This window comes from Phyllostomus discolor, chromosome 6 (assembly GCF_004126475.2).
Source record: "Phyllostomus discolor isolate MPI-MPIP mPhyDis1 chromosome 6, mPhyDis1.pri.v3, whole genome shotgun sequence".
Taxonomy (NCBI): Eukaryota; Metazoa; Chordata; class Mammalia; order Chiroptera; family Phyllostomidae; genus Phyllostomus; species Phyllostomus discolor.
In genome coordinates, this window is record NC_040908.2 from 140431700 (window position 1) to 140457033 (window position 25334).

General features: G+C 35.7%; 1 protein-coding gene across 2 annotated transcripts in view; it reads left to right on the forward strand.

Annotated features, from left to right (window-relative positions):
- LUZP2 (leucine zipper protein 2) overlaps window positions 1-6848 on the forward strand; it is a 362761-nt gene extending 355913 nt beyond the window's left edge. For both annotated transcript variants that reach the window (XM_028515921.2, XM_036029153.1), the window contains exons 11-12: window positions 1984-2070; window positions 2819-6848. In XM_028515921.2, the coding sequence (XP_028371722.1) occupies window positions 1984-2070; window positions 2819-2923 (192 nt within the window). In that variant the 3' untranslated portion in view covers window positions 2924-6848. The remainder of the gene's footprint in view (window positions 1-1983; window positions 2071-2818) is intronic.
- The last annotated feature ends 18486 nt before the right edge of the window (window positions 6849-25334 follow it).

Below are 25334 nucleotides of genomic sequence, written 5' to 3' on the forward strand. Positions count from 1 at the left end.
CAAACTTATAGGAGTTATGAACTCCATTATTCAAAAATATATTTTGGATATCCTTCACTATACAGGTTGCTTTCTGCACTTACCATGTTTTTTGAGCTTGATTTCATATACTTACTTTAGTTAACCTTTAAAAGGCTGAATGCAAGTACAATAAAAACAAAGACCAATTATATTATCACAATGAGAATCAAATAATTTTTCCAGAGTAATTTTAGATTAGATTTCTAACTCAAACCTGTGCGATATGAAAGTGAACATTTATCTATTAGGTTCTACTGCACATCTGCCTAAAATTCTTGGGAATAAGAGAGTCAAGGTTTTGACCACCAGTTGCTGTTATTATAATTACAACCTACTTTTCCACTGTACTGTATGCTTATTTAGAAAAAGGGTTGTGTGTAATCATGTTAGAGCCTCCATCAGATATACCTAAATTTCATCTTATGAAAAAAATCAGACATTTATTAAAATTCTAGGAATTGTAATATTTCATAGCCTACTTCTGTTTTATTCATTTATTATTTATTCAGAGATTACATATTGGCCACTTCCTATCTGGCAGACATCTTGTTGCCATTTAGGTCCGATAAATGTTGTCTTTGGCTTTAGGGAACTTGCTACATACTGAGGAGTCATACATGCTTATACATTCTTAACAAAGTTAAGTGCCGAAATTTTTATATTTATTGTACCTTCAGAACAGGAAAGTGTTACTGAGTCTGTTAGCAGTAGCAGTGATGTTCCAGGGAGAGAAGAGTAACTAGTTTTCAGAATGTCACAGTGAAGACAGATTTTTGTTATGGGGAGATGCCATAGGCATAGGCACAGAGAGAAAGTGACACGGCGTTTGGTCAAGCAAGAGCAATATAGTGCGAGAATGGGGAGCATATAAAATAACTTTGCTCTAAAATCTGAATTGGAGTAGGTTAAATCTCCTACTTGTAGAATTTGCAGAATGTGAGAGTTCAAAACTAGCTTAAGTATCCTTTTTGCCCCCAAGGAAACAAACTGGCCTGTTCAAGGCCAGAGCCAACTGGTGTCCATGAACTATTGAACTCAAAAGCTCTGTTTTACACATGGAAAGGATTGTGGAAAATAAAAAGAAATTAAATATTAAAAAATAACCCATATTATTACACTAAATGGTTTTTTATCATTACTTTAAAAATGCATACAGTAGATACATACTGCCAAACTCTATTTGTCATTCTTTATTAATAAAAATAAATTCTTCTGGTGTCAGAAAAAAATGTGTTCAAAATATAGAGGAAGAAAAAAAAAGGGGGAGGGTAGGTGAGTGGTAGTAAGGAAAGAAAGATGGAAGAGAGGCAGACAAAGAAGGAAAGAAAAAAGAGTAGGAAGGGAAAGAAGAGGGAGAGAAGGGAAGGGAGGAAAAGTCAGTATTTTCATCTAGGTTTAAATAGAAGTGAAGCCCAGTTGGGATACACTGCCAGCAATCTGACTTCTTCTAAACTATTGAGGCTAATAAGGAAGATTAGATTTCCTGGTTAATAAAATATAGGATATTATACCAGAAATGTAATACTTTTAAGGATTGAATGAAGATTTTTTGCTAGACAGATTGATGATCATATTGTTTAAGTTTTTTCCTGACTTGCAAGATTGACGTTCCTGCAGGCATAGAGACCGTTGGCATGCTGATATCCTAAAGGCTAGACACATCCCAACTGTAGTAGTTTTGTAATTCTTTCATTATTATTCTTTAGTATTATTAAAGAAGAACCATGCATTGGAATTGAACTGTGTTGTAGTAGCTGCGGCTACAAGCACCACTGAGACCCCCAAGCCCACCATGAATGGTTACCCTCTCCTTGGGATCCCACTCATGATGATTTTGTCCCTAGTTTGGGCTTTCAGATTGTATCAAAGCGAAGGAAGTGTCTCAATGGAAAGAATTCAAGGGAGTTTTTCTATCCCCTTCCATTATGTAATTTACTTTCTTTGACTTATTTTTAATTGCAGCTTTCACAGGAGGACAAGGCATGTTCTATGAAGCGTAAAGAAAATCCACCAAACAACAGCACAGCAGAGCCAGAGGCTACTCCACAGGTATTTACTTTTTAGTTGGTTTTGATTATGTTAGTAAGCACTTCTTGTGATTTTTCTCTCTGGCTGTAGCTGAGATAGGGCTGTTGTATGGTGAGTAAAAGATACTCCTCCATATGGTGTTTTTTGAAATTTCCATGACCACTGTGCCTGCCACTAAGCTTTTAATTTTATTGTTGAGGCCCTTGGAAAAACAAGGGTGAGGGAGTTGTCCTTCCCCTCCCCCACGACCGAGGAACAAAACAAAACTAATCTGAGAACGAAAAACATGCATTTTTTTTTCTTTAGGGGAAAAAAGGTAAAAAGAAGACCTGGAGAAGCAGGGGAGGTACAAAAAGTACATATCCCCCCAGAAACACATAATAGACAAACAGAACTCAGGAAGTGAATTCCGAAATTCTATTTGTACTGTTCTACATTTGACTAAAATATTATGTCATAGCAATTGTTAGTTTTCATTTCACTTAACACATTTTTCAAATTTTGGGTTAGATTAATCAGATTTGAAAGGTTTGGCCAAAGTTTTCTCAAAATATTTTGAAATATCTTGCCCTGTGTACACAATATATTATGAACTTTCATGAAGTAGAGGTATTGACATATTTACACTTATTTTTTTGTTGGGCATTAGTTATCTGTAAGATATTTATTTAAATTACTATTCATTTAAATTAATATTGCATTTTAATGTTTACCAAATATGTATATTTTGTTTTGACTTTCCTAATTTTCTTTCTTTATTGTTTGACAGAAGTTGCAAATGTCTCCTTGTACTAAATGTGAGGTGGAAAAAACCCAGGAAAAAAAATTCACCAGCTTTGAAGGAAGAGCAATGAAGGAAGAAAAAATACTGTAGACACCAAGAAACTGTGTTTAAACATCTATTTGCTATTGTCTTCATAACCTTTTTAGACCACAGGCTTAAAATGGAAATACTGAATTTTTAAATCATGCAACTTTTTCACAATTTTATGTTCTTTATAAATAGTCTTCAAATTTTCCAAAAGGTTTCAGGCCAATTATGACCCTCAAGAAATAACCTAATTAGAATGGATATCCACAATCACAGCAAGTCATTGTCATCAGTAAATTGCCCAGTATAAATTGGTTTGTTTTGAACTTAAGTGGAATATAAGATTTGATTATAAGATTTGATTCTGATGATTGATTTGGGTGTCTGGTACTTCTATGATCTTATATTTGAAATCATTTGGAGGATAAAACATTTTGTATCCTCAGCAGTCTTAGAATCCAATTTCAATCATATCATGAAGAATTTGGTCCACACTGGCTGAATGGAGTCACGTTGTTCAAGGCTGGAATCTGTGCCAAGCTGAATATATTTTTTGAGAGTGACTATTGCTGTTCTTATTATGTTGAACCATGGCTAAGCAGTAGCAAGGCAAGTCTGTCAGGGATTTAGTCAGTTCATGTTATTCATTAACTGTGTATGGTATAATATGGACAAAATATCTAAATGAACAACTATAGTTCTGATCTAACCAATTATATATATTTTTTGTATTCTATACACACATCCCTATGGTTGTCTGCTGGAATCACTCCAAGTTAGAAAGCAAGTTGTTAGAAATGCTTGGCATGATTTTTGATATGAAATTTGGATAGAGGGATGTGGGATAGAAAGGAGGTTTCAAAATTCAAATTTGAAAGCAGATAATGTCCTTTTTAAAAATGGGGATCGGATCAAAATAAAACAGCCATGTAGAGCCAATGAACCCAGATTTGTACCTCTAGAAAACAGATGTATTATTAAAACAAATCAATGGCTATGATAATCTTTGAAGTTGGGGCTCTATATAGGAATATGACTGATCAAATAAATTCACTCCTGAATAATCTGAACATAGCTCACAAGTAAGAGGAATTGACACTTGAGTAATTGTCTGACAAATAGGATGACTATAACATCAAACTTCCAGACTCCAATTAATGGATTAAATGATCAATCATAGTTTGTCTGCACTGAATACATATAGATCATTTGCAGAAAGCTAATGAAACTGCATAATTTGTATAATGAATATGCAAAGCAGCATTGAATTCTGGCAGGCACTGAATTCTGGCAGGCTGTGTTACAAATACTTAATTTTATATATAAATATATTTAAATATATATTTATATATATTTGTGATTAGTAGATACAATTAAATTCTAGGATATGATGGCACACCTTTGATCACAAAGACATATTCAAAGAAGTATAGTGATTTGGGGACATGGCAAATTCTCATTGACTCTAAATGGAATATTGTGATATATTCATGTAGCTGTTGTACTTACAGATTCGTTCAGTGTCATCAGCATTTTTTCAGATTACAGGCTACCTAAGAATAAAAGAGTATTAATTTTATAGATGATCCACAGAGTTTTCAGATGAAGTGACCACGACAGAAAAAAGATCAAGGTCCGAAGTTTCTGCTGATTTCTTGCCCTAAAAATTTAATTCTATCAAAAGGAATTGGTTAGTTTCTCAAGTCCTTTTCCTTCTATTATTCCCACTATATCCACAAACCCTAACCATCTCCAAAGGTTTTTGAAAGGGAAGTAGGTAGTCTTGTTTTAATTTAGGTTTACATTCCTCCCCTCACCCTGTGCCCCAACTTCACTCCTAGACTCTGTGGATCTTACAAAAAGTTCAATCATCCATTTCACTTTAGCATAGTACGTTTACAAGGCATTTTGGAACTACTAAAAAGAGAATCAGACTGATATTTTCTAAAATTTTTATAGTGCATCATGATGAACAATGAGAATTTGGCTTAACATTAATCAGATTTGAACAGCTTATTTTTTCCATGCTCTAAATGCTTATCCTAGTATTGATAATAAAATTAAGTTGCTTTTCTTAATTATTGCCATCCTCAAGTCTACTCCAAATGAATACAATGTATATACTTTTTCTTTAAATATGAACAGCATTATGTGTCCTGTAGAGTTTACTGTGATGTATTCATCGCATTATTGTTTCAAAACAAAAAAAAAAATTTGTAGCAAAAGAGCTTTATAAATATTTTTAAAGAAATATTCTGAGAGCTCCTTTTAATAATTATGTAATACTTTTTTTAGTATGTCATATGACTTTAATGGATTCATTTTATTTCTCTCAATCCTTTAATTGCTTTACAATAGTATCAGAGAGGTTTAAAATGCTTTACTTACACATGTGGCTTTTGCCTACCAGAGAGGTGCCATTTCTTATTATATCTCTTAATTAATAGTTCTATAAATAGATGGTTGTTTTTGAGGAGTTAATCATAGCCTAACTACCCTCACATGAAAGAACACATTAGCCTGAATGTTGAATTTAGATACATAGTTCTATTAGGTACCTGTAATGGTAAGCAGTGGAAGATTTCTTGTTTTGCAGAAGACAAATTGATTTCTATTGAGAAACATACTTTTTGATGGAATGACTTAATATAGGGATTATCAAATGATATCAATTTATTTCTCTCTAGTTTTTTTAAAAAATACTAATCATGCTATGTATTCATTCTAAGTTAGCAATTTGTTTGGACTTTGTGTCTCCACTTATATTTATTAACTATGTAAATTAAACTAGTGCCTCAAGTGTGTAAGACCTAAATGAATGCTGACTGTATCTATCCAATGCCAACATTCTCAGATGAAAAGTGAAAAAATCAGTAACTCGTCAGGATGTGATTTTCTGCGTGATCTCAAATCTCTAAACACTGAATATATTAAGTGGCTAACTATTTTTTCATTCATTAATTATATATTTAGCAATGATGAACTGCTAGTTTGGACATAATTCTCTTTCATAACATACACTGGATTACAAGTCTAAGACAGTTAACATGTGAAGGGCCTTTTTCTGTTTCAGATTGATAATGTGGACAGCTGGATTAAAACGATTTCTGTGAATTTTGAATAATGAGATCTTTTCCTTTTATAGCTTAGGTACTGTAATTAGCACTAATTGAGGCAGAGGCTGAAATATTACTGACTCTTTAGAGCTCGGTGAGCTGGCCAGACCTAGAGAGTGATGCAAGCTTGCACTTGTTTACCGAGGGGGCATTTTCTGTCATGTGCACAGTCCAAAACGTCCTCAGACTCTTTGTTCTTATGGACCATGTAGCACAGTATTTATGGCCGAGTGATGAAGGGTAAAGGATACTGAAAGATGGCCTATTTTCCCTCAGTAAAGATTCGCTACCAAAACTACAATGTATATTACTCTACATAAACTAATAAAAAAAACAAACATTAACACTATAAATAGTGCTTGCTTCTGGGTATCGAGATGTAAGAATTTTTTAAAGATGTCATCCAGGAAGTTTCTTCAATCTCTCTTTACCAGCGTCCTGAAAATCTTTTATTTTATTTGGAGTGTTTTTTTTTAAAAAAAAAATAGAGTTCCATGATGGCAGAAGTTTTTGTCTTTTTTCTTTTTTTGCAAATGAATCTCAAATGCTTAGAAGTAGCTGCCTCATAGAAAGTACTCAAATATTTGCTGAACGAATTAATTGAACCCGAAGCTGCAAGGGAAGAAGGAAAGGAAGCAGAAAGGGAGTCTCCTTTAGTAGAACTGTTCCCATAAAACCACGTGGTGTCTGCTGCCCATAAATTCTGGAAGCAGATGTTTGGTGAAAAAAGAAAGGAGTCTTTAATTTAAAAGCTACATAATTTTGGAAGAATAACAGGTTTCTGCCTCAAAGCCAATTCTTTTTAAAATGCCCTAAGGAAAATAGCCCCTCCAGGTTTTGCCACATCAGTTCAAGGTCACTTCTCCGATTTAGAAACAAAACAAAACAAACAAACAAACAAACAAAAAACAACATCTTTTGGGATACACAAGCAGCTTAGCTGGTTCCCAGTCCCAGTCGGGCTTCAGGCATCTTGTGGAGTCCCTGTGCGCTGGTGTCCTATTCATTGCATTCTCATTGTGTTCGCCCTTTCCTCTGGTCACGGTCCTCTGGCAGGGCTTTTGCCTTGTCCCTGTAGCTCCCCTGTCGCCAGTGCTTCCATAAGCCTGGCTGAGCAGGGCCACTCAGCACAGTCCCAGTCAACAGTGCTGCTGCCCTTTCTTTCACAGGAAGAGGCATGGGGCTTATCACCTGGCCACATGGTCTCCAGAGACCCCTGGCCCAGGAATGCTCCTGTCCCAGACTCCAGACCTCGCTAGCTAGGGGAGAGAAAAAGGGGCAAGTTTCTACATGCCCTCCATTTAAAAATTCTGCCCCCAAATCCTATGCACTGCAAATGCCAGTTGAAGGGTCCTTTCCCCTGTATGCGCTCTCCCCTGCCCCTGTGGGGAAGATACATAAATACTATCTTTTAGGGTTTTGTGGTTGTTTGTGTGTGTGTGTTTTTTTTTTTTTAGTTTTTTTCCCCTTTGTCTTTTCCTCTGAAAGGTCGATGTACGGACCTGAAACTGTGACTTAAAGCCGAGTGCATATAACAGTGCTTGAAGAATTTGGGGACACAGCGCAATGTAACAGACCTAATTCATAGGGCATGTATGTGTCATTAATTGGAATCGAGAGTTGATATTCACCTGGACTTCCACAGGTCACTTAATTTCTTCTATTATTAGCTTCTAAGTTCTTGGACCTTATATAGTTAGACTTGAATCAGAGATTTTCCCCTCTGTTCTCCTGAGCCCCGAATTTTTAGCAGAGACAACTTAAGGACTGTTGAGGATGTGAATGAACATGTACAGCATGGGGCGGTGGCCTCCATAAACACTCACCTTTAATGGGAGTATCTATTATTTTCTTTTAAATGTGTTTGTCAATTACAGTTTTACATTCAATCATCTTTTGTATCAGCTTCAGAGGCACTACTGCAGAGTGGCTAAGAAACCATGTTCTTTCCAGCAGTCACCTTGTTGCTTCAGGTTCACACTTGGCCCCATACTTATTTGTCTTGGTATTATTGACTGTATTCCCTACACTGTAGTCCAGATGTCTGTGGCTATCCTGAAACTACCAATTTATGCTGCTGAATCCTTTCACTTTTCATCCCCCCACCCCTCCCCTCTGACAGCTGTCAGTCTCTTCTAGAGTATCTGTTCTTTTTTATAATCTATCTGTTGGGCTTACACATTCCACATATACTTCCAATGGGAAAGGACAGCCCAAAGTTCAATTTCAAAGTGATTTGAATGTCACTGAATAAGATGATTTCTATGATCCCTTCTCCCCATTTGTTTATTTGTTCAAATGAATGGCCAGTTGTCCAGCCATTCCACTTTTCCACTGAGGATACAAAAGGAATTGAAAGTATTAATTATGAATATCAATATGCAATATTGCACTTAATATGTGCCAGTCACTGTTTTTGATAAGGTGAACAGATTAAGCAAAGAAAAAGAACACATTAACACAGAGAACAGTATGGTGATTATGAGAGGGAAAGGAGGTTGGCAGGAGGTAGGATAGGGTAAAGGGGGGTAAATGGAGACAAAGGAGACTAGACGTCAGGTGGTGAACACAGGATACAATACACAGATGACATATTTTAGAATTGTACACTTGAAACCTATAGAATTTTATTAACCAATGCCACCCCAATAAATTCAACAAAAATATTTGTTAAATATTCTCAGGGTTACTTGAGACATTGAAATTATCTTATTTCACAGATGAGGACATCGAGCTAGAAAAATATTAATGAATTGCCAAGATCACACAGCTAATAGGAGGAAAAGGAAGGGTATAAATCTGAAAAATGAGTTGCTGGAATCTGTGTGCTTTACCAGTTCACCACACTGGCTCTCCTGCAGAGGCCACAGTCCTGCATTTATGGAGCTTACAGTTCAGAAAAAAGGCAACATTAATAAAGGAATCACACAGATAAATGCATGACTGTTGCAAAGAAAGACCGTGGTTCTCTTTACAGTATATTACCACATACTGTGCAGGGGGCAGGGGAGGCGGATGGAATGTGAAGACAACTTGGCTTGTAGGATCTTCACTCAGAAAATAATATTAAACTAAGATTAATGGATACATACTATTTGGTATGGGTGTTCAGACTTCAAAAATTGTAGGCATTATTCTAGCTGTTTCTGTACACATTTGTGTTTTCTGATGTTGATGAGCATTTTAATTTGTAGATTCATACGTTTAGTAGGTGATTACCCTCATATGTTTACATCTGTATGTACATGCCTATATACATGTGTTGATGGGTATTAATTCAGCAAAACATTCATATACCAGTTGAATGCTTATTTTTCTCCCCTGATTTCATTCCTATTCACACGTTTCATGCTATTTTAACACAGGGATTATGAGCACAGTAGATAACTGTGTCTGTATAGATATGTGAATGTCCAATGCAATGAATACACAGCACTAATAATTATACGATTCACTCTGACTGCTCTAGCACAGGTATACTGCTAGAGAAAGAAGACTGAATTCATGAGATTAGGGAGATGTATTTTACTTATCTCAAACGGTAATGAGAGAATGAATGATATTATACAGGAATTTGCTGAAGAAGGTTCCAGATGTAGATTACTTTGCAATTACTACACTTTTGAAAACCGGTGGCTGGTTAAGGAGGAAATACTTCACTTAGGCTTTGTCTTTCCCCTTTTCTTTTTAAATAAAATGATGCATTATACTTTGTCTTTTCTCTGTGTTTTATTTGAAATTTGGGTGAAATAAAATACATTGAATGACTATCATTTTAGAGTAAAATACTAATTACTCCATGGTACAATTGCCAAGGTTAATTAGCTTTTATTTAAGAGCTGATGTGTTTTGTATAATTTCCTTTGCTCAGATAATGTAAAGACATTTTTCTGTGATCGACCTACACCACAGTTTCTAGGAGCTCCCACTTCACCAGGTGACCTGGTAAGGTAATTATTTTTCTTTAACACATCAGACAGTTTAGTGTCTCTTTTTATTCCCTTAGATTTGAAAAAGCAATGCAAACTCACTGAGTCTCTTTTCTGAAGGTTGCCCTGTGTGCCTTGCATAGGCCAAGCAGTAAGGAGGTACAGGATGGTGCTGAATTTGTAAGGCAATTCTCAGAAGCCTTCCCGAGCTTGAGTCCCAATTTTGTGTCTCAAAATACACTACTTCTAGGTCAGCTTTACCAAAAGTTACTTTATTACACATGCGCGAGTAAACCTTTAGGAGTGTACACATAACACTGGAAGTGTCACACATGGTTATGACATGCAAAGACTTGGGAGTCAGGCTGCTCACGTTAAAGGTTAAAGTCTTTGTTCAGCTCTGCAGGCAATTAGCTAACTTCTGTGCGTTCCATTGTCCTCACCGGTAACCTGGGCATATTAGGGCAGCATACCTCATGATAATGATAGCTATTCCCTCTGAGTGTTAAATGAGATTGTATAAATAGGAAAAACTGTAAACATTTAAAAACACTGATTTTTTAAAACATGGACAACAGGATGGACATTGTCAGGCAGAGGGTATATAAAGGGAATAATGGTAATGGAAAAATACATCAAAACATAAAGGTATCTATACATGCATAGATACACTCAAAAATCCCCAGTAGGTAAATTATTATGCATGTAGAATCAGACACATGCACAGTACATTTCTCTTTTTCTCTCTGTGTAGTATGTATGTATGTGTGTGTGTGTGTGTGTGTGTGGTGAGAAGGAGGTATGATTGGTTTTGCCTAAAGAGAAACTCTCCTAATTTTGATTATCTGAAGAAAAAGACTGGATTTGTCTAGATAATGCTCTGTTGAATTAATATTTATTCAAATGAATGAGTTGAGATATGAACGTCCTTTTAAAACCACTGGGTGGTGGCATCAAGCGTCTCCGTGTTTTAAACACAATAATCAAACATTTTTCTCCTGGAGTTATATAATTTTTCTGTCCTTTTGAGAGTCAGAATACTAATTAAGGGATTCTGTTTATTTGATAAAAATTTTATAAGGATGTAATTGTTTCCTTTATCCTTCTGATTTGAATTATTTTCCAGATTTTTAAAAATTATTTGCCTTAATAGGTAATTAATAGTGCCTGGGAAAAAATGAAAAGTTTATTTACTCCAACTTACAACCATAATACTTTTAGGAAGATGTAATATAGGCTATAATCCAAAGAAATATGAGACAGTTCTTTTCATAAATTAAGTGAGGAGGTACAAGAATAAAATATTTACATTTCCAATGATATTTTTATAGTAAAAGAACAAATACAATCAAAAAGAGATTCTTTTGCTTTCTAAGTTTTAAAGTTTCATAGGCTGAGTACTAGTTTTCCTGGGATCTTTAAAACACCAATAAAACATTAATCAAAACCAAGCCACAGTTCATTTTTCATAGTAGAGATGATTCTATACACATTCATTACTATTTTTGAAACTAGATTCTTATTCTCATTTGGGGAAAAGAAGCATCCACTTTATTTTTTCAATCTTTTTTCATTCCCACTTCAAAGCTTCAAAGCCTAGTAGACTTCTTTATCCCCCTCTCTACCCTATGTTTCCTTTTATTAAAGGAAAGGATGTGAACAGACTCCTTCCCGATGTGCCTTGAAATTCCTTTTGAGGGAAAACTAAGATCTAAGATAAGACCTCTGTAGATCTAAAATCCCCTTGACAACTTTGGAATTCTTATAACCAACACACCCATTAAATATAAGGTTTTTCTCATTTCTGACCTGCTCTGTGTTTTAAGTTGTCATTCTGTATAGCCTTTTCCCCTACAATCTATTTGTCACATAATACTCATACTGACTATTAAAAAAGAAATGTTACATCATGACATTTCTCTCATCGATGTGGGGGTGAAGCAGGGGAGAGTAACAGCATAAAATTGGGACAACTGAAATGAAACAACAAGAAAAAATAAAATGATCCAATGGTCTCACCTATCAGTGAGATTTATATTAAAACGACATTTTCCATCATAGACTACTAGGCCTCATGGTGCTGGGCCTCCTATTGGCCTCATTTCCCACTACTCTCCCCGTGGCCCACTGGCTCATTTTGTACTGGGCTCTTCGCTGTGCCTTGAACTTGCTGAGAAGCTTCTGTCTCAGTATTTAGTACCCACTGGTCTAAGGCTGGGGTGGTTATTCTCTAAATATTTATTTAGCTCATTCTCTAATCAAAGTTTATGGCATAAGAAGGATTATCCTTGGTCTCCTATCTGCAATGACACCACTGTGCTCACCACTCTGTGGCCATCCTTTCATAGCCCCTAAATTTACTTGTCTTCTCTGTATAAAATGCATCACTTATGACATTACATTACGTATGTACTTACATGTTTAGAATATGTTGCATTGGTCTGCTATTTCTAAAATGTAATCCTTGGTGAGCAGGGCTTTTTTTTCATTTTCTTCATTTTCTTGTCTCCAGAGTCTCTGGTGACTCAAGGAGGTGCCCAATGGACACCAGTTGAATAAATACATGGAAAAAAGGCACTTTCTCCATTGGCTTCGATACATCTGTCACTGCAGAGGTGAGACTACTCTGAAAGTTGAAAAATATATACCCTCAAGGCAGGTCCCAGCCCTGTCACTTGAAAAATCAGTCTGCTGGTGTTAGGAAAGTCACTTAAAAGAACAGAGGGGTTGTTTAATCATTTATATTTTCAGGAGTTATGAGCAGTGGCACTTATTCTTCCCCACTGAAATTTTTCTGAAATCTCTGACAGAACTACTTACTGAAAAAATAAACATTAACAGTTTGACTCTAAATCTGATATAAAAAGCAATAGTCATAGCTTTTCCCAAATAGAATTACAAAACAATTTGTAACAAGGATAGACAACTACACCAAAAGTTTAGTTTTCATAATAGAACAAAGAGTAACTTGTCAGATTTTAAGTGTGATCATTGAAAAGTTTAGTTGACTTTCCCAAAGCACACGAAACCGGATTTGGGATCCAAGTTTGGTAGTCAGTGTTGCTATATCCACTAGTATTTAGTGCATTCCCTGCATCTAACTGTACTTTAGTATTACAAAAACAGATCTGGGCCAACTTTAGAATTACTGAAACAGATTTTCTTACACTGTAACTGAGACCTCTGATTTTTTTTTTCCTTTTAACTTTATTTTGTATTGGTTTCAGGTGGTTACACAATCACATACTTTATAATTCCCGGAGTTTCCAACCCGTGGCCCGCAGTCTGCATATGTCCCAGGATGGCTATGAATGCGGCCCAACATTAAATCTCAAATTTACTTAAAACCTTCTTTTTCCTCATTGGTTTTTGCTTGTGTTTGTGTATTTAATGTGTGGCTCAAGACAACTCTTCTTCTTCTAGTGTGGCCCAGAGATGCCGAGAAGTTGAGCACCCCTGCTAGTGTTCCCCTTGGTATCCCCGGTACTGCAACTGGCACCATACATACAGTGATAGCTATTTGCACTCAAGATACACCTGTACAAACACATCTTTAAATCACTGCGGTAGGTGTGACATGCCATGTATATAATTATTATTCTATATACCCCAGAGCACTCCCATTTTCTTGTTATATGAGAGCTACTTAGTTATACAAATTTGCCCTGTTCTAAGCTTTTTTCTTGCAGTACATTTGCAAGCTTTTCATAACAAAAATGTGTCCACCATCTTCCAGACACAAAAGCTTTTTGGCCAATAGTGAAGCAAAGTTGCTTGTGTCCCCATTTCTACTTCTTACATAATGAGCCTGCCAGACAATGTCACCAAGTGGGCAAGCACGCGATGAGTGTCTTTCTTCTTTCTGCTTGGATGTATTAAAACACTGAACATGGTTACTGACAACCAACAATACTAATAATTATTTTAACAGCAATGATCTAAGGAACTGCCACATAGGATGTTTGCAATGGGATCTCTGTGGCAACAGTCCCTTCTGGATGCTGCTGGCTTTACTACTTTTATGTAAGCTGTTTTCAACTGTGAATTTATTTCCCCCTCAGGATAAGATTTATTTATTTATTTTTGGGACTTGGCAATGGGTTTTAGGTATTGCAGAGACCTTCAGGTGTCTTAAAATAGAGAAACAAAAACTGTGACCATAATCAAGAAAGGGGAAATTAGACAAAGAGAGAAGTTATAGGAGCTAGAAATTTGCCTCAACTATGTCAGAAAATTGATAGTAACAAATTGTAACAAATTGGCCATTATTGATGATTATGCAAGGGATTGTAATGTGACAATTTGCAACAAATTTGCTGGGGGGTAGGTCATTAAGAAACCTGAACTTGGACCATTTCTTGAATATAGTATAGTATTGGCCTCGGGCCTTTCCGTGCCTTCAAAGAACACTAGGGAAAGCGACTGGCATTGAATTCAGCGAAGTTACAATTTTGTCTCCCTCAAGAAGCAGCAAGAATTGCACAATTTACCTCTATTATTTTCTGAATAACCTTTGAGCAAAGAAACTAGCCTAAGTCTTTAATGAGGAGATGAAAACTAAAATAATAAAAATGCAAATCAGAACATTTCACTCTTTATTCTAAATTTTTCCACTAACTTAAAGCCCAAACTTCTCACTGAGTAACTCAAAGCCCTACAAGATCTGGCCTCTGGCTATTTTCTATTTAACCACATCTCCTGCCACTCACTGCTTCTCACACTGCTCTCTGGCAAGTGGCTGGCAACATATTTGTAAAACCTAGTATGAATATTTTACTAGCGCTACTAGTCACAATAGCAAATACTTGTACAGTTCTTATAATGTTCCAGTAATTAGTCTAACAACATCACACATATATTTTAACACAAACTTCAACCAGTCAGTGAAACAAGTAATATCAATTTCCCATTCTTTTCCTGAGGACACACTGAAGCACAAAGAATCTAAGTAAATCATCCAAGGTACCTATTAGTCAGCAGAGCTGGACTTAAGACCAGGCAGTCTGACTTCAGAGCTGATGTTCTTAATCACTGTGCCAGTCTACAAATCAGACCACAGCTCTCCCTTGGTTAATGCATGTCAGTGTCTGATGAACTAACTTAAAATAAATAACAGTGTAGGAGTTGAGTTCTGGCTCTTGTCTATGTCCTTTTCTATAATACCAGTTACATCACATGCAAAATGAAGAATAAAGAACATACCCAATGCAGAATGAAAATGTGGAGTCAAGGTCCAAAAATTATTATTGATTTAGGACAGTGACAGAAGAACATCAAACTAAGTTTAGAGTCCTCCTGAGATTCAGGGACCTCCATTCCAAAGATAACACATCTATCATGCTGGCCCCGTTCTTGTATCATTCTCTCCTTTGCTCATTGAACTCCAGATTTGCTGTCCTCCTGGCTACTTCTTGTTTACTTCCAGCTCCTTCTGGATGAAGCCTCGATGCTTGCAGATCTTCCTGCCAGGAAGTCTCCCTACCTACAGTCTTAAAGACATGTGGGACAACATCACGTATGTTACACGTATTGATACACATAATGGTATCACGTATTGATGCATATATTGGTATCAATATGGGTATGGGTGCAGTTCCAGATGACAAAAAGAGGATAAAAGGGAAGAAATAACATTTGAATAAAGAATAGCATAAAGACTTTATAAATATGATCAAAAAAGTAAGCATCTAAGCAATAAACTAAAACTCTGACCTAGACACTTCATAATCAAACTGTGGAAAACCAAAGATGAGATTATCTAAAGAGAACAAGAGAAAAGTGACCACACTTTTAAGGGATTTCCAGTAGCATTAAAACTTATTTTTCATCAAAATCATTGAATTCAGGAAGTCCATTGGTGACATATTCAATGCATTGAAAGAGACAGTCAGCCATGATTTTTATATCCAGCACAAGTGGATATGAAAGGAGAAATTAAGATATTAACATGTAAGCAAAACTGAGAGACTTGTTGCTAGAAAACCTGCCCCACAAGCAATTTCAAGAAGACATACAGACTAAAATAAAAGGGCAGTAGACAGTAGTTCAAATCCACTGGAGAAACTTAAGACATCACTAACAGAAATTATGGAATTTTTTGTTCATTTTGTTTGTAATGCTTTATTCCTGCCTATCAATTTAAAATACAATTTCCTGGGATAATAATTATAAATCTGTGTTGATAGGAAAATAATGGATAAAGATGTACTTTTTTATACAGTAATGTTACAAAGCAGGGAAGATACAATGGAACTATGTGATTTTTGTATATTATTGAAATTAAATTGGTATTAATTTGATCCAGATTGTTATAAAATAAAATGTTAACTGCAATCCCCAGGTAAACCACTAAGAAAAATAACTTAAAAATAATAAAAGAAAACCAGAATTATGATGGCACATTAAAAATATTTATTTAACATGAAAGAGGCACTAATGGAGTAACAGAGAAACAAAAAAATAAGAAATATGGAAAAAAGAAAAATTATAACAATGTAATTATGAATATTACATTAACTGCAAATGGATTAAACACTCTAAAAGAGATATTAAAAGACTGGATAAAGTAAATCATGGTTCAACTATATGCTGTCTACTAGGGATGCACTTTAATTTAAACGACCAATAGGTTGAAAGTAAAAGGATGAAAAAGATTATATCATGCAAATGGCAACCGTAGAAATCTACATTGCTGGACTATTAGCCACAATAGATGCTAAAACAAACCAAAACTACATAGGAATGACATTTTAGAATAAGAGTAAATCCATCAGGAAAATATGATAATTATAAACATGTTTCTACTTAACATCAGAGCTCCAAAATGCATGGAACAGAAAAAGACAGAAATGAAGAGAATTACAGGCAGTTCAAAATATCATTGAACAAATCAAAACCACAATGAGATATTACCTCATAGTCATTTAGATGGTTATTAAAAAGAATAACTTTTGACAAAGATGTGGAGAAATTGAATCTTTTTCACTGTTGGTGGGAATATAAAATGGTATAGCTGCTGTGGAAAATAGTTTGGTGGTTCCTCAAAAAGTTAAATATATAACTCATATGATTTAGGAAATGTATTACTTTGTATATAGCCAAGAGATATGAAAGTAGGATCTCAAACAAATATTTGTACACCCATGTTCATCACAACATTATCCACAATAACAAAAAGCTAGATGCTACCCAAATGTTAACAAATACATAAATAAACAAATTGTGGTATGTATGTACAATAAACTATTATTGAGCTTCAAAAATAAAGGGAATTCTGATATCCTCCAACATGGATGCACTTTGCAAGCCTATGTTAAGTGTAATAAGGCAGATATAAAAGACAAATTTCATGATTCTGTTTGTATAAGGTTTATAAAATAGGCAACTTCCTAGAGACAGAAAACTGAATAGAGGTTACAAGTGTCTAGCAGGAGGAATGGAGTTTTATTTTTTATGGGTATTTGGTTTCAGTTTTGCAAGATGGAAAAAGTTTTGGTGGTGATGGTTGCACAATATGAAACATTGCATTGATGAAACTGATTGCTATTTGTTTATTTTACCTACTGGTCAAACAGTAGCAAGTACACTAGACTTATTGTTAAGACATTTGCATGTCAAAGGCTGAGGAATAAATCCAACAAAAATTCAGGGACCTTCTACTCTAGAGAAATTTCGAGGCATCCTGTGGTGTTGTACATTCCTTATAAGGTGAAGGAAAAGTTGTTTCATTTGGTTGTTTTGAAAATCAAAAACAAAGTGCCACAACTCGTGGGGCATTTTTTTATTTTGGAGGGAACACATTCCTCATCTTGGCGTGCTTACTCTAGCCATTTACAAGTGATCCATAAAGCTGCTATTTTGGAATGAGACCCAGAACCAAGGGAAGCTCTGCAGCGGGTCCACTACTCTGTCCCCTGAGCCATGTGGTCTAGATGATTTAATGGAGCATGAAATGTCAGTGACAGATGGAGGTACTGCTTGGAGCCTTTAACAGAACCCTGTAGGGGGATCATGGCACACACTTGAGATTTTCCGGGACATTATTGAAGGAATGTCTCGAAGAGAAACTCTCCTAGTAGGCAGAAGGCATGCGATTATTCATTTTACTTCAAAAGAGAAACTGCCAGAGTTCTAGATGTATACTGATTCATGAGTAGCAGCTGACATATGGTCTGGATATTTGGGGTCTTAGAAGAAACATGATTAGAAAGCTGATGAAGAGGAAATACATAACCTCAAAATATTTATAGTTCTTAAAAATGACTTCATAATTAAAAACCAGGTCTGAGTGACCCTGGACTGCAAGGAGAGGCCGAAGACAGAGGCAGACCATTCCCAGTGGGCAGGTGGCAGGTCTGATAAGCAAGGGAACTTACAGAGGAGACTGGTCGTGAGCACTTTAGGGGAGTTGATCTCTACACCTGCTTGCCAGCGTTTTAAACACTTATATATAAGCTTATTCAGAAGCTTTTTTTGGCTTCTAGAGCAGGGAAGGCAAGCAGAGCCAACATTCTGAGGACAGAAGAGGGACCAGGGAAACTTCAGTTGCTCAGGCCCAGCCTCCGTCACATGTCTCCATGACCTCCTCTAACAGTAGCTGCCCATGCTGTCTCGTGACTTCCATAAGATCCTGCCGCAGCTCCACTACGTACCTGTGACAAGGTAACACACAGATCTCTCACCTTTTGCCCAATACAGTTGGTCAGGCCAGGCACAGACCCTCCAACTCCCTGTTCTTTGTCTCATGAAGGATTAGCTGAATTAGTCAATGCCCTAAAACCAGCCACAATGGCAAGCATTTTCTCTCCAGTTTACTGAGACTAAAGTTTTTCTTAAAAATTACTCTACCTGTAACCACCCAGGTACTCCTTCCTATTCAGTATAAGGTGAACCCCCTCACCAGGCACTCTGGTCTTCAGATAGAGGGGCCTTACTGTATTGCAAGAGCCTTCATACAATTAATTTCCTGGCTTGTTTTGTCTTTTACATACCTATTTATCCTTTCTTTTATATGAATTAAACTTTTATCTGCAATTCTACAGAGATCTCATTTGATTCTTACAATTACTCAGTTCAAAGCCATAGTGCCTGGATCCAAAAGTTATGTAACTGTACAAAAGTGCTTCCTATTCTTAATATAAAGTATTAGAGATATACAACAAAAGCCACAATTTTAATGGTCATACATTAAAAATGTATATATCATCATTACACAATAGAGAATACACATACATTCACATTATCTTTTAATAACACAATATATTTTAAGACAGATATTAATATTTCAATTCTTTAAAAATTTTACTGGCATTAAATGTAGGGTTCAGCAAGCATCAATGGTCAAAAAGTCAGTTTTCTTGCATTAACTAGCCAGATGGGTCTCATTTCAAGAAGATATTATATGCATCAATGGTCTAATGTCATCAGAAGATTGCAGCATGATCTATTCCTATCATTAGTTTCTCTTTTCAGTTTTTTAAAAATAATTTTTATTCCAATCTTATTTTGTTCATTTTTAACTCATTTCAAATACCAATATGTAATGTAGCCAAAATCTGCAAATTATTCAGCATACCAGAACATAACAGAACATTTTATCACATTAACTCATCAAACCATCCTTCATTCACCCATTCAGCTACATTAAACAATGTATTTTTGCATTTCAGCTTGCAAATAAAACTATGTAGTAATGGTCTTCCGTTTTTTTATGATTCCCTAATGTTTTTTTTAAGATTTTATTTATTTATTTTTAGAGAGGGAAGGGAGGGAGAAAGAGAGAGAGAGAGAGAGGGAAACATCAATGTGCGGTTGCTGGGGACTGTGGCCTGCAACCCAGGCATGTGCTCTGAATGGGAATCGAACCTGCGATACTTTGTTTCTCAGCCTGCACTCAGTCCACTGAGGTATGCGAGCCAGGGCTTGATTCCCTAATGTTTAATTTGCTTTCTGTTATAACTTCAGCAATTAGGACATTTCTGGGCACATAAGTAGATGCTTAAAATATGTTTGATATTGACTGACAGATTAAAAGATTTCAGGTAGTGTAAGCAGAGAATAGCAACTGAAATTTACAAACACATTCCTGTAACAGCACAAGATACTTTAAATAGAGGAGTATCTAAGAAGGTCAATGTCGAAAGATAACCTCACTGTTGTCCTTTATGAATAAAAAGATTTTACCTCTTTCTGCTTTAGTCCCTTTGTTACTTGCATAAATAAAAATCCCATAGTTAACATTTGTCACTTTTAATTTTAAACCTCATTTTTATAAAAATCATTTAAAACATGTAAAATGAGTTTTCACCCAAGCTGTGCAGATTAAACACCCAATAAAGAAGTTGAACAAGGGCACATTAAAGCATTATTATGAAGCATCATTATAATTAGAGATATTATTTTATGTGACATGACAGTCCAAAGTTTCTGCTGTCTAGCTGGGCAAATTAGTCAAGCTCCCTGAGGCTTTCTCTTGTCTCCATAACCAAGCCATTGGGTGGAGTGCCATACAAAGTTCCTTTCAGCTCTGCAGTGCTGTGACTCTTAAGACTACCTAATTTAAGACTGGTAACAAGTAGTCTGTCTTCCAGTAAATCTTGTTTATTAGAAAAGATTTTACGGTTGTATTCTTGCATGTTGTCTAATAATTTTTCCTTACAAAAATCACATTCAGCTTCCTTTTAGAAAAGAAAAAAAATTTATAATTAAATACTTTCACTAGTACTTTTTATAAATTAATTGTATTTCTTTTTAAGAGATAACCATGGGTGTCAACTAATTTATTTTACATAAAAAAATGTATCAGGTCAGTTGTTTTTGAAGAATACTGAAACTTCTAAAGAATCTTCTTGTTAGGAACTACTATTTCTAACAAAACGGCATGTTTTTCTTAACAAATAATTGTAAAATGACTCTTATTAATTGGAAATAACCCATCCATATCTGATGAATATGTTAGTGGAAGGGTCCTTGCAAAACAGTATGGAGGTGTGTTTTATTAATTTTGTTGCTCAGTTTAATGCAGACAAGCCATTGAAGTTCTTTCAAGTTGATTACTGTGTCGCTTTGACATATTCACTGATTTTTTTTTAATTTCTAGCCTCAGAATATGTTCTAGGCTGATTTTATGATTTCCCTTCCCAATTTCAATGCAACATCAAGGAGTTCACCGTCTTTCCTTCTTTTCCTATCTGCAGTTCTTTTCTCCAACACTTGGAAACATGACTCTCATTATCCACGGTATATTTCATCTGCTCAATTCTTTAATAAATGTATACTTGTCTTGCAGCTGGAAAACAGTATTTCTTAACACAGTCCTATGTTTCTAACTAGGTTTCTCTTTTTAGTGTGTATACACACACACATACATATATGGGCTAAAGAAAATATGTGTATTTTGAAAATATATATATTTTGAAAATATTCTTTTGCATGATAAAGGCCTCTCTTGGAAAATAATATTTAAGTTGATTCCTGATTACAAAGTGGTTACCCTAGGGAGATGTAGTCCTAGACCACTGTTCCAGGTGGTGGGATGGGTGGGGCATGACCCGTAGTGGAGATAAACTTTCTGAGTTTTAGAAAAAGAAAAATGGCCAGTGTAGAATTTGTGAGACCTTTATCCACATTCCAAGAACAAGTAACTGCGTACCCTGAAGAAACAAGATCTTTTAGTGGCGCAGAAAAAAGTGTACGGGTGACATTTTTGTCACAGATATTGTTTTTCTTGAACCACAAACCATCCCAACTCCTTTCTCGCATAAGCATCCTTAAGTATAAATAATTTATGCATTTAAATAATATTGCTCTCCTGTAACAAGGGAGACCAGTGCAACAGAATCAAAACACACACAAAAAATCTGCCTACAAACCACATCTTATGTTCGTCTGCATTTCCTTCACACTCATTGACATCACCTTAATCCGACCACTGTAATTTTTTAAGCTTTCTACTGCTATTTTCAGGAGTAGATGATCATCAGAGTAACAACCAACATCCTGTGACTTTCTCCATTCTAAAAATGACTGTTTAACAAAAATGTTTTAAATTAAGGTATTTATTTGTTTATTTATGAGACATGTGAAACCAAGCATTAACTGAAACAGGTTGAATATTAAGAAATGCTTGAAGATAAATCTAATTATAATTTTATGGAAGTAGAGGAAGGGAAAATATCACCTTATAGATGTTAACTAACAAGTTATTAAAATAAACACATTGATGAATTGAAATACCCTACATTTAAAAAAAAAATCAGACACAAATTAAGTAGATTGTGCTCCTCTGACAGAGCATTTGGCATTGAAGTTGGCACTGTGTGGCTTCTAGACCTCAAACTCTGCGACTGCTTGTATGTCAAGTCCGTGTTTGTTAGACTCACGGTCACACCCTCATGGTTCACTACCATGTGTGGAGTCTGAGGCTCCTCTTACTGCTTTGCCTTCCTGTTTCCTGGCATTGCAATGCAGCCCTGTTGCTTCCCTTCACTATGGCTCATTTTAAGAGTAAGACAGAAAGAAAGACTTTAAATTCAAGGGATTCAGAGTAATTTTTATAAATCATTTTTATAAATTCTGAGGCAGGCAGAGGGGTGGGAAGCAGGGTTAGAATAAATGGTGACTAGTAATATTACTAAATCAAGCAACCTGGTTCCTAAAACTATGCAGATTAAGAGGAGAGTTTTTTTTCCACTTTAAAGTTCTTGACGAAGACCCCTGTAGCAAAAGAAAGATTATCAAAAGAAAGGCATACAGATTTATTCCATATAAATTTTACATGATACAGGGGCCTTCATAAGGAAAGAAAGATAAAAAGACACATTTAATCTTCAGAGCTTTTGTGCTAAGTTTGATGAAAAGTGGAGAGCTGTGGAGAGATATGAATCAAAGAATATGTGCTAAGGGGAAACTGGGGAAAATTTACTTAACGAGGCTTTATTATTCAGATTTTGCCCTGAGTCCTTTTACCTTTGGAGATAAGTATACTCCTTTCCTTTGAATATAAGGAGGGCACCTCTCCTATGAGGGTATTTCCACCTGCTTCAGGGGGTCAGAAAGTTCTAGATTTTATGAATTGCCTCAAGGGAAGGTTAGAAAGTCCTTTCTGCAGATGTCATTTCTCAAATTCCTTAACCTTGAAATACTCAACATGCCAAGGTGTCACATTTTGAGGCAGCATTTTTCTGAACCCCATGATGGGAATATTTCTTAGCAAGAAATAAGAAAATCCTTACACTCAAGATTAATTGACAGCTTGTGGTTATAGAGTGTTCAGTTTGCTTGTTCTTGCTTTTCTTTCCTTGTTTTGTTGGTTTCTGGAGTAATTACTATATTAATTATGGCCATTTTAGTTTGCTATCAACTATTCTTTTAAAGGATAAAATATAATTAAGTGGAAAATGCTAATGGCCAGTAGTTTGTCCATTTCTACTGCCAGTAGTTTCAGGTTCAAGCACAGAGCTGAAGGCATTGTCCAGCTACTGCATAAATGGAGCGTAGTCCAAGAAACACAAAACAAAAATTGTCTTAGAATTTACCCTGTAAATGAAAACTTATTTGCATAGTAAAGGGAGACATTCTCTCTCTACAAGCATGACTGATTAGAAAGCAAGGAGTGTGTGTGTGTGTGTGTGTGTGTGTCGAGGGAGATGACATGTGTGCTAACATAGGGCATAGGAAGTCTGTTTTCCTACAAAGAAGGAGGAGGGGGATCTCACGTGAAGAGACTCCCTTGGTTTGAAATCTATGTGTGCTGCATTAACCAAGAACAGTGAGGCTGAGTGAAGTCTTGCCTGCGTGGCCCTGGGATACCTGGTTTCAGGAGCACTTGACCCTTTACATTCTTGTTAGAACTCTAACCACCACAGAAAATCTGTCTTTCACAGAAGTTGCTGATGGCTGCCTCAGTCCTCTTTCTTCCATAAAATTGCTGCCAGTTATATTGGTCTAAAGATTTCACTTGGAGAAAATATATAAAACTGTGGAACTCCGTAAATTTGGATTTTATTGACTGGTACATAGAGGTTATTCTTAAAAAAAAACAAACTATGTAAGAATTTCAGAAGATGTGTTGAAAACTTAAAAATATTTCACAGGTAATTTGCAGTTACATGGTTAATAAAACATTAGAATGCAGTGCTTAGTGTATGAAATTCCATTTTATATTTTCTTATCTTTTTCATAATGTGTTTTAAATTCATCATTGTTTTCATGAAAGTTAAAAATAGCCATGAGCAAGCTCTTTTGTTCACAAATAAGCCACAGGTTCTTGACTCTTGAAAGAGCAATTAAAATAAAATAAAACTAGGCACGTAATTGTTTAATTTCAAATATACCTAAATCAACCTTCAAATAAATACACTATGTTACATTTACATTTCTTTATCTAGTGTTCAAATTTTCGATTTGCAAACCAGCAGGAAGTCCGTGTGAATAAAGAAAAGAATATTGAATTTGCAGTCAAGTGAATTTAAGAACCATTTCAAAGATATCCCTCCTTTGGATACTTCGTTTAACCTCTCTGGGCGTCAGAGTCCTCTTCTGCAAAATGACGAAGCCTCCTCTCACACAAGGTTACTGTGCGGATCGCTGACTGTGCTCCTGAGAGCTTGTCCTAAAACCTTCAATGCTATCGCACAGTTTAAAAGAGGTCTTAAGTTTTTCCACTATGTGTTCTTGAGGACAACACTAATATAGACATTTTTCTAAGGTTTTTATGCACAGCAGGTGGGGAAGAACTAGCAGCCCGCAATTGATTGCTTTCAATTATTGGAAAATGCTCAAGAAAGAAAAATAACCTGGTCAATTCTTCTTGTAAATGCTAATGACCGACCTCCTGATAAAGACACAGATGGTAAAGACCATCAGAAGGGCCCACATAGATGGTTTTAGCAGGCTGTGTGCGATTCAGCCAGGACTGCTCTAGCGGTAAGGACAAACAAACAAGAGCAAAAACAAAATTCCCTGAAATCTGGGGTATGCATTGTGTTTAAATATATGAATAACAATGGCATATTTCACTAATCCATGGTCAAGTTTCCTTTCCATGTGAGATACACACACATGCATACACACACAGACTCTCAGAGGTTTCTTTTGCTAAATAAGCATCAGAGAATGTCTTCATTGGCCAAGAAATAAAGTATGAATGCAATACCCTCTACCCTCTGTCTCTACCTCACCTGTAGCTGCTGCAATTGGAGTAAATATTGTGACTGACTAAGATCTTTGATTCTGTGTGTCTGACTTGGCAAATAAATTATTTGTGCACTCTCAGAGACATAAAAAAGTCACTTCAATATTATCATCATCCATACCCATTTTTTACCCTAACCAGATTTTGTTAATAGCATGCAGCTCAGCTTATATAAAGTCCTTTTTAGTTAAAAGTGATTTTTGTACCTACTGCCTTCTAGACACTGTGTCAGCTTG